Source organism: Uloborus diversus, chromosome 8, assembly GCF_026930045.1.
Source record: "Uloborus diversus isolate 005 chromosome 8, Udiv.v.3.1, whole genome shotgun sequence".
Taxonomy (NCBI): Eukaryota; Metazoa; Arthropoda; class Arachnida; order Araneae; family Uloboridae; genus Uloborus; species Uloborus diversus.
The window spans coordinates 157760440-157771703 of NC_072738.1; the positions used below are offsets into that span (position 1 = coordinate 157760440).

Consider the following 11264-nt stretch of genomic DNA (forward strand, 5'->3'; position numbering starts at 1 on the left):
GCCGTGTGCGATAGCTGGGAATCGTTTTCTCTTATTCCTACCAACAAATACAATATAACTATTAATATTTGAGTCAGTTAAAGTCTCATTGAATGTTTGTAATTGTAAGAATGGGAAAAATAGTAGATTGATAAACAGAAATACTACTACAACTTCAGTAACTAACTTACATTTTCGTTAATGAGTTTTAATACCAAATAATTAATCTCAACAATTCTTTCCTAATATAGAGTACTGCCATTCTTATCATGAAGTTAACTGTTCCTGTTAATTTGCTTTAATAATTCTTGTTAATGTGCTTTAATACCAAGTAATTAATCTTAACAATTATTTTCTAATATAGAGTCCAACCATTCTTATCATGAGGTTAACTATTCCTGTTAATGTGCTTTAATAATTCTTGTTAATGTGCTTTAATACCAAGTAATTAATATTAACAATTATTTTTTAATATAGAGTCCTGCCATTCTTATCATGAGGTTAACTGTTCCTGTTAATGTGCTTTAATAATTCTTGTTATTGTGCTTTAATACCAAGTAATTAATATTAACAATTATTTATAATATAGAGTCCTGCCGTTCTTGTCATGAGGTTAACTGTTCCTGTTAATGTTCTTTAAGGTGGTCCGAGACATAAAAATCGTCAAATTTTGCAAATTTTTTTTATCATTTGAAAAATTACTCCTTCTTCTTCTGCTTAAAAGGACGTTTGAACATTGTTTCTATCTTAATTAGAACGAAAGATAGAATTATTTTTGTTGCATGCACCTAACTAATGTGTATTTAACTTTAAAACTTAAAACGTGTTTTTCTCCATGATGCAATTTTTCTCGATTTCTTGCATTCAAACTCTTATAAATCAGGAACCGATAAAGATAAAGTAATGAAGTTTGGAGCATATCTTTTTCAAACAGTTTACTTTAACTTTTATTCGGCGAATTAAAAAAAAAAAAAAACGTTTACTGCAAAAAATATGATTTTTTTGAAAAAAAAAAGTATCTTTGAATTTTTCGAAATTTTTCTTCAAATATTTTTTATTTTTTATTGAATCAATACTTTTAAAATCGCCGAATAAAAATTAAAGTTTAGATATTTGTGTATAATTTTAAAAAAAAATTGAAAATTGACTAAGAATATTTTGAGTTATAGCAATTTAAAGCAACCCCATTTTTTGTTAATAAAACAAATGAAATTGATTTTTTTTTTTTTTTTAATATTTATGTTATGATTTTCCTTATTAAATAGATGGTAAATCAGTGCAAAAAAATTCAAAACTCTAAAGTATTTAATGAAATTCTTTTCAAAATGTGTCCCGGACCTCCTTAATACCAAGTAATTAACAGTAACAATTATTTCCTAATATAGAGTCCTGCCATTCTTATCATGAGGTTAACTGTTCCTGTGCTAGATGCCGGTGAAGAAGATTTCAACTGGAATCGTTACCTGATCTGCACGCAATGTATAACGGGGCCTGTATTCATAAGCCTCGTTACTGAATGTAAGTTTTTAGCACTTTCTTTAACTTTAATTTTAAGAAGTTGGCCATTTCAAAATAAAAGTAGATATTCTTTTTGTTTCCCAGATGCGTTTCATATGATTGGTGGCGTGTTTCCTTTCTTTGTCCTGCTGCTTTGCGTATGTATTGCCTGTTCGGTGTTTGTCTATTGCAGAGCTGAGCGTCATATACCCCCTAATTACCATTGGCTATTTGCTTACTTGGGCTTTGCGGTCTCAGTGACGTGGATTTATTGCCTAGCTAATGAAATTGTTGCTCTTCTACAGGTAATTAAATCATCTTACAAACATCCAATAACATTAAGTATGAGCATTATGTGAAAAGCATATTATTTGTTCAGGTTATTGCTTGATTGGCATTGGGAATCATATATCATTTTTCGGTTTTTCTCCCAATAGGCGACATTCTGCTCTAGTTGCCTAGTTATTCAATAAATGGCACCACTGAACTCAATTGTTCATCCTGTTTGATACAAGTGGCGCCATCTATTAAGTAATTAAATAAATTGAGAATGGTAGATCGCCTATTGAGTGAATATCAATTTTGATTATGTATTTTATTTTTATTTTTAGGTATTTGGAGTAATTTATAACCTCAGTGATTCCATATTAGGCTTAACAATCCTAGCCTGGGGAAATTCTCTCTCAGGTGCGTACAAGATCTTTTTACCAGTACAGTATCAAAATGTTTGAGTTTGAGAATTTTTTTCAACTCCAGAATTGGTTCTCTCAAATTTTAAATTAATTTGAATTCATGGATTTTTTTTTTTTTTTTTTGGGGGGGGGGGTCTTATTTAGCAAGCTTTTTGCCGTGTAAATTATCTAAAGTAATCTGAAAAATAAAATTGATATCGACAAACTTTTTTTACGCTTAAGCAATTGTCAAGTGCACAGCAATACAAATGCCAGTTATTTATAGCTAGTTTTTTTTATCGTAATAATTACATAGCAAAAGATGGTGTAATTGAAAAATTGAATAGTCGGCGGATTCAGCGGGTTGGGAGTTTTAGGGATAAAAGCGCTCTCCCCCTGGATGTCTTATTTTAAACACATATTGGCAATCCTTATGTGGTACTTTTAATTAGTAAGGCCTACTAGCACATCCATAATGTCCCTGTTGTGGGATTTTCTAAGTCCTAGCATTCCTTATCTATATAAATGATGATGGGGGGGGGGTGATCTCCCTTCCCCATCTTCTTGATGCGCCACTGATAAGAACTGTTGTGACCAAACCGACTCCATCGTAGAAGGGAAATTTTGCCTTTGCATAATTTTCTTTACCAGTTGTTTCTGTGTTTTTTATTTAAAAGGGGTCTAAGGACCTTTAGCCTTCAAAATTTTCTACTTTCCGGAAAAAATATATGTTACGCATATTTTAATTCTGAACAGTTTGATACCTTATTTATTACCATACACAAAAAACTTTTCAAGATATCGTAAAAATGCGTAACCTCTCCCCATAAAGATTTATGTTAACAGCAGCTGTTTAAGCGTCTTTTTCTCAGGTGCCGTTTTCTTCGGTTTTCTCGTTTTGCGCGCATGATATCTCAGAAAGTTTCTTATATATTTCCGTAAAACTTTTAATGTATGTTTATCTGGTTTATATTTATGACCTGAACCTAAATTTATTTACTTTTTTTAATTAATTATTTATTTTTTTGAAATTTTATAAGTAAATATGAAAAATTTCCAAAATTTTGGGCAAAAATATCTTTTTTTAATATTAATTTTTATTTTTATTTAAAATATAGGTTCAGATCATAAAAATATACCAGACAAACATGCATGAAAAGTTTTATGGAAATATATAAGAAACTTTTTGAAATATCATGCGCGCAAAACGAGAAAACCGAAAAAACCGGCACCTGAGAAAAAGAGGCTTAAAGAGTTGCTGTTAACATAAATCTCTACGGGGAGAGGTTACGCATTTTTACGATAACTTGAAAAGTTTTTTGTGTATACTAATAAATAAGGTATCAAATTGTTCAGAATTAAAATATGCATAGCATATATTTTTTCCGGAAAGTCGAAAATTTTAAAGGTTAAAGGTCCTAAGACCCCAATTCCAAAATCAACCCATACATGCTAGAAATTGTCATATACACTCCATTTTTATATGCTTCTTAACCTATATCTAGAGTTTTTGTACTTTTCAGATTTTCTTTCTAATGTAGCTGTTGCTAGGAAAGGATATCCGAGAATGGCTATTTCCGCTTGTTTCGGAGGACCGCTATTAGGTAACTGTTCAGAATTAATAAAAATAATTTAGCATTCTGATGACAGAGTTGGGTGTGTCTATTTAGTAAATGCTTCATGAAGGGCACATAACTATGACTTTTTTAAGTGTTCTCTTTCTTAGCAATACCTATAGCAGTGGCGTACCTAGCATGGGTTATACCCAGGGCGGTAATTTGTGGTGTCACCTCCCCCCCCCCTCCCCTACAGAAGCAAAAGAAAAACAAATTTTTATGTAAACATGAAATTCATGCAATTTTCAGAAACAACTACATTTGTGTCATGACGAAATTTTTAGTGAACTAATGTGCAAAAATAAAATAAAAGTGGGGGGGGGGGGTCACCCCGGAAAATTTTCAAATTTGTAGTCTTAAAAATGTTAGTTCATATTTTTCAAAAATTTGCAATTCCACTTAGGGTGTCACCCCTCAAACGAGTGACAACCGGCAGGACCGCCACCCCGCTTCACCGTCGTAACGCCACTGCCTATAGATTTGCATATACACAAATAGAGTGTCTTCGCTAAAGTCCCTCAATGATTTCTAAACGGCAAGAGCTACAGTCGTAAAAGAGAGGTCTCGGTGTGGTAAAGTTGCCATGCGTTACACTATGGAGCCGCTCACAGCACCACCTGTTGGCAAAACTCGGAGTTAGCCTTCTTATCTCAGAAACGGAACGAGAAACGGGGAAAAAAGCCAATTGTAAAATTGTTCAGTATCATGAAATTAAGAAGGAAAATACATCTCCTGCACACAGTAATTTTTTAAAAAGTGGGCGTTAAATGCACTTTTGTTTGATCGCCATGAACAAAACTGCCATTTGCTGGAAATAAGCCTCATCTATTTGTAATGCTTAAAAAGTTGTACAGTAAAACCTGTAAAGTTGACTACCCTCGTAAGTTGACCACCTGTCTAAGTTGACCGCTTTTTTCAGGCACGGAATTAGCCCTTATCATATAAACCAACCTCTGTAAGTTGACCACATGTTTAAGTTGACCACTAAAGAAGTGCACCGCAGGTGGTCAACTTACACAGGTTTAACTGTATTTCAACACAAATACATAACTGAACCGGGGACTGCACTTCCCACTGGAAAATACAACGTGGCATGAGACACGCTGGCATAAACATACGTAATATGATTTCAAAGTTCCTGCAATGTTGGTGCAAAGATTACATATACTCGCTATGTGATGTATTCTTGCCAGGAAGATCTAACGGTTCAGATTAGTTGAACGCGGAGGTCATTCAACTCAACCTCAATATTAGAAGACTTGTAGCTGGGAAGTATTGTGTGGAAGATGTCTTTTTTTACTGAATTTGAAAATGCTGAACGGCTATGTAATTAACTTTTTCCTCGTAGCTCGAACTATTTTAAGATAAGAACGCTAACTGCAAGTTTTGCCAACGGATGGCGCTTTAAGTAGCTCCGTTGTGTTGGACCATGGCCCACTTAATGCTCATAGGCCGCGACAATCGCTGAAAATCATGGCAACAAAGAGGGCTCTATAGAAAATCTATTGATTGGTAAATGCAGGATACATTGCCATTGGATGCAGGATAGATGCCCGGATACATTGCCATTGATGGGTGGATGCAAGAGTTCCATTCAGCGCCTCTTGCGATCAAAATGAGCGACGTCCAATCAAGAATAAACAAACTTTGAAACGTTGACATTGATTGGTGGATGAATGAGCTGCATCTGTTTAACTCAAAAAAGTCATAAATTGCCAAGGCCCGTTAAACGTCGGCGGCATCTAGTGGGGCTATGGATGGACATATCTAAATACACAATCGACTACATCTAAACTCGTTGTTTATGAATACAGCTTTTGCCGTTCTGGACTTACTGGGGAGACAATAAGCGTCAGCGGGCACACTGTTTATTTGAATAATCACTTTTGTCCGTCTATTATCTATGCAGATAAGTACCTGAGACTTTGTTTGGGTACGTATGTGCCATAAGTGTATTCATACTGTTGTATTGTGCGGTAAACTGTACAATTAATTCCGAAATGTCACTCATTATTTCCGTGGAACGTTTCAGATTTTTGCAAGTTTTAATAAATATCCTGTAAAATCAAGTATGTGTCAAAAAACGTTCCTTAATCGGTACAAATTGCACGAATACAAACTTCTCACCATTGTGAAAAATATTTTTAACAACCAGTTTTTAGATTAATTGAGCGTACTTGTTAAATGTATCAGCTTCAGTTCGTAATGACCCTTACCCAATTCAGTTGGCTCATAATGAGAGCGAATAATTTTCTAAAGGGTGTTCTTTTTTTTAGAGGTATAGAACTTTAAGTCGGGAACACTGTTTGATCTGTGGGCCACTTTGATAGTTGTCACTTGTTTTGTGTTTTGTTTGGTTTGCCTTTTCGTCATGAATAGACAACAGGACGGTGCAACACGCCACACAGCGCGTGTCACAATTGATTTATTGAAAGAAACTTTCGGTGAACGAATAATTTCGCTTAATGCACCCGTGAATTGCCCTGCGATTTAACTACGCTGGACTATTTTTTGTGGGACTGTGTAAATTTTTAGGTCTACACCGATAAGCCACAGACGATTGACGCCTTGGACAAGAACATTCACACACACATCACTCACATACGGCCCCCATTACTGCAAAAGTGATAGAAAATTGTACTTTCCGATTAGACGTTCTCCAAGTCAGCCGAAGTGGCCATATACCAGAAATCACATTTAAATAAAAATGGCAAAGAATCATCTTTCGAATAAAGTCAAATCCATGGCGATTTTTATCATTTAACGGTGTTTTATTCGAATCTAAAGTTCCATACCTATAAAGAAAACAATCTTTAGAATCCGTAGGTTTGCACGAATTGCAGGCAAGTCTGTCATAGTAAAGTAAGAAATAACAACGTCAAAAAGCACAAATTGCAGATTACTGCAGTTGCGTGTTTCGGTGTTACAAGGAACGCCTTTTTCAATACAAAATAAATGAGCTTATGGCTGAAAATACATGCGATCCATAAAGAAATAAAGAATCCTTTTGTCGCATGTCTTTTCATCCATAAGCTCATTTACACTGTAAAAGAATTCCAAAACGTTACTGAGTATTTCCGTGTAATGTTTCAGGATTTCAATGGTTTTTATCCACTTCCTGGAAAATTCCAGTATCATTGTCAAAAAGTTTCCTGAATTACTAAAAGTTGCACGAATGCAGACTTCTGACTGTTGTAAGAAATATTTTTAACTCCCAGTTTAAAAACTAACTGAGTGCGTTTATAAAGTGTATCGGCTTCAGTTCTAATACGGTCCGTCCATGATAATTAAGCTCCCAAAAGGGGTAAATAGGTATGGACAACGTTGTTTTGCAAGAATTGCAGACGAGTGCAATTTTTCGACACTCGCTTGCAATTGTGGCTTGACTTTGGTCGTGTTTACAATACTACTGCTTATGTGACTTTCTTAATAAATCGGGAAGGTGCAAAGCTTTTACATTACACTAACCTAAACTATCTCTGAAGTTACAGAAACACGACTGGCTTCCATCGGGAAGATTTCTGAACTTTTCAGGAAGCTTCGGGAATAATTTCAGGAAAGTTACTGAATTTCAGCATAAAACGTTCTTGGATTTTGCGAGTTATGGTACTGGCAGAAATTGGGCACATCAACTGCCCATTATTTTCCAGGAACGTTTCTGAATCGTTTTTACAGTGTATTTTGTATTGATCGCATGTCTTTTCAGCCATAAGCTCATTTATTTTGTATTGAAAAAGCGTTCCTTGTAATGCCGAAACATGTGTCTCCAGTAATTTGCTATCTATGCTTTTTGATGTTGTTATTTCTTACACTGTAAAAACGATTCAGAAACGTTCCAGGAAAATAAGTGCCCACTTTCTGCCAGTAACATATCTCGCAAAAACCAGGAAAGTTTTCCGCTAAAATTCAGTAACCTTACTGAAAAATCAAGAAATCTTCCCGTTTAAAGCCGTCGTATCTCTGGAAGTTCAAAGTTATCTTGAATAGGGGATAATATTACAGCTTGGCACCTTCCTTATTTTTAAAGTCAGTGCCAAAACAGTACAGCAAGCATGGCCAAAACTAGGCTAGAATTGCAAGTAAGTATGAAGCATCTCACTTGCTCGCAATTCTTGCAAAGCTACGTAGTCCATACTTATTTGCTCCCTTTGGGAGTTTAATCAGCATGGACGAGCCGTAAACGAGATGAAGCCGATACACCTTATAAATACTCTCAGTTAATCTTTAAACTGGGAGCTAAAGATATTTTTTACAACAGAGAGAAGTCTGCATTCGTGCAACTTGTAGCAATTCAGGAAACTTTTTGTCAATGATACTTGATATTTCCAGGAAGTGGATAAAAACCGTTGAAATCCCGAAAGGTTACATGGAAATAGTCAGTAATGTTTTTGAATTTTTTTACAGTGTACTTTACTTTTCAGCACAAAAGTATTTGTTTATCTTAAGTCTGTCATAGTTTTAGGCCCATAGTTGCAATAATGCTCTCTGAGCATTTTTGGTAAAATAGACAATGCCAAGCTGTTATTTTTAACCTACTGTCCAAATACGGATTGCATGGAATTTTCAAATGTCCAGATAAGACGAATCTGTGTGAATAAGGGGGAATAATAAAAATTTGATGCGCGTATTCCACTCATTTGAATGAGACTCTGCTTCACAAAAACTGACATTGGTAAAAAAATAATAGATTGTTTGTCTTTCCATACAATCCGTGGTCAGACAGTACTTAATTTTTCTCTGAAGGTTTCAGAGATATTGCTGGCATTAACGAGGGAGATTTCTGAATTTTTCAGAAATATTCCACTATAACTTCAGCAAGGTTGCTGAATTTTAACAGAAAACGTTCCTGATTTTCGCAAAATATGTTACTGGCAAATTGGGCTCATAAGCAGTCCATTATTTTTCAGGAACGTTTCCGAATTGTTTTACAGTGCTATCTAAAATTCAAATATATTTCTTTTAATTTCTTCTGCTTCAATCTCCAAGTGCTAAATGGTTCGAGTGAATAAATTTTTTTACGCAAAAATATCGAATGTGTATGGATTTGAAAATATACATTTAAATCCTATGGAGAAAAAAAAACGAGATAATGCTTTTTGCATTGAAAGTGACAAAAAAAAAAGGAAATTTATGAATTTATTATTTTTAGATGAACAGGCACCTGCCTTACTTATTTTTATGTTCTTTGAAATCAATATGAATGCATTATTTATGAATGTAAATTAATTTTAGTGCAATTTTTTCAGCTCTGTTACTAGGTTTAGGAGTGCCATGCATCATAGAAATTGCGAAAGGACGTGCACCAGCAAAATACCCAGTAACTATAATTTTATTTTTATTTTTAACCTACGAAAATGAAATTGATGCCTGTAATACATGGATATCGTAAGATAATGCATGCAGATTAACCTTCAATAATTACAAAACCCTAAATGAAAGCAAAGTAAATTGCATGTATAAAAACCCTCTTGAATTGCATTTATGCAGTGGCGTTGCTACGGGGGGGGGGGAGCGAGGAGGCGGTCTGCCCCGGGTGTCACCCGTCTGGGGGGTGACACCCAAGCAACCAAACTGGAACTGCAAGTTTTTGAAAATATGAAGCTAAGATGAATTTTTAAACTTCAAATGTAAAAATTTTCTTGGAGGAAAACCCCCGGACCCCCGTTCTCCCACCCCACATCGAGTTAATACTATACTCCGGATTTGGTTTATATTGTCAATACTTAGACCGAGTAGTGACTTTCTCTTATTTCAAAAATTTGAATCCCAATATCTTTCCCTGTGTTTGAGGTACGTTTGACGTAATTAAGGGGCCATCAGTTTCATGAATCCCCTTACTTTTTTGACCTCTCGACGGCCTATTGTATGAATTTCATGTTAACATAGAATATTAAACTCATTTGGGGGGGGGATTTGTAGGGGGTGGCACCACAAATTACGGTCCCGGGAATCACCCATGCTAGGTACGCAACTGATTTATGTATCCTATTTTCTCCTCGACCATAGACGTGTAGCGTGAAAACAACTTTCGTGCAAAAAAAGAAATTGGCTTTTTAATGTTAAAATTACATCCTAAAGTTTTTCAAAATATATCGTTCCTTTCTTGGTTGTTTATTGCAAAATATAGAGCATTAATTTTTGACAAACGTCAACTTAAACAACAAAAAGAATCCGCGCTATGCATCCCGCAGCTAAGCCTAATCATAACCTCAAATTACCCCCCCCCCCCCCAGCAAACACCTCATATTAAATGAAATTTTCAACTTTCTTCGTACCTTTCTGTTGAGATTTATTCCCTACATACTAAAAAAAGCTACTAAAAAAGTGCTGCTAAAAAAGCTGCCTACACCGTTAGACTTAGTTTTTCATGCACTAGAACTGCAACAGTTCAGCAACAAGCTTAATTTAAAAAAAAATAATTTTAATTCTGAAATTTTGAATTCAAATTATGTTTTTCGCAATCAAGAGCTGCGACAGGACCCTACTCATTGGAATTATTGTTTCTAGAAACGGCTTCTGTCTCCCCAAGCCTGCCCCTCCTCTTCGGGCGGTTACATGTGTATAGTTGTGTGTTTGCGCATTGGTGTGTAGTGTATGTGTGTAAAGACGCGTGTGTATGAGTGTGTATGTGTATGAGCGTGCGTGTGTGTAGGATATGGACGCCGCCAACCAGGAGAAGCGAATTCCGGGGGACAGTGCTCAGGACCGGAGGAGCCGCGACTGCTGAGAAGTGTGGGTTGAAAAAGGAACCAGCCGCCAAGGATGGTCAAATGAAAACAAATAGCAATCGTGATTACTCAATAAACTCTTAAGCATGCCTATAGCCAGTCATTTACTTAAGGACATATAATGTTTCGAAGGGCAATAACTGATGTTACTGACTAACACAATCCAGATTCTTTTAAAATGTTACGTTCTAAATGTTTTCTATTTTCATCTTTTCAGCTTCATTTTTCGGCGCAGTTCGCCTTCCTTTTCTGCACCATCGGTATCAGCCTTCTTACTACAGTATCAGTCATGAGTGCCTGGAAGTTCAAAACTAAAAGACTGTACGGAGTCTTGCTTATCACACTGTACATCGCCTTCGTTTCTCTTTCCGTGATCGAAGAACTGGACATTTTCACTGTAACTTTATGAGATGCAACATCAGAACTGCAAGGATATTTACCATGAAGCAGAAACATTGTAAATTTACAAAGAAAGTGAAAGACTTTTTCACGTAACTGTACAGAGGACCTTATGTATAACGCACAGTTGAGAAGAAAAATGAATGTACTCTGAGTTTGGATATTTCCTTGGGGGGATACGCCATCTGCAGAATGGGAGTGAGGGATAAAAGTTTGTCCCGTAATTTTCAAAATTTTATTGTTTCCGTGTGATAAAGAAATGGACCACCCACAAATCAGGAACATTATTCTGACGAAATTTCGGTGGTATTTGACTTCATATTTACTTCGTAAAGCCGACTGCCTGACTGTGTGTTGTAATGCTTTTGGCGAGG

General features: G+C 35.6%; 1 protein-coding gene across 1 annotated transcript in view; it reads left to right on the plus strand.

Moving 5' to 3' along the window:
* LOC129228067 (mitochondrial sodium/calcium exchanger protein-like) overlaps positions 1–10952 on the plus strand; it is a 54520-nt gene extending 43568 nt beyond the window's left edge. The window contains exons 11-16 of the mRNA XM_054862702.1: positions 1365–1497; positions 1582–1781; positions 2088–2163; positions 3671–3751; positions 9010–9080; positions 10709–10952. Of these exons, the coding sequence (XP_054718677.1) occupies positions 1365–1497; positions 1582–1781; positions 2088–2163; positions 3671–3751; positions 9010–9080; positions 10709–10900 (753 nt within the window). The 3' untranslated portion in view covers positions 10901–10952. The remainder of the gene's footprint in view (positions 1–1364; positions 1498–1581; positions 1782–2087; positions 2164–3670; positions 3752–9009; positions 9081–10708) is intronic.
* Positions 10953–11264: the final 312 nt, after the last annotated feature.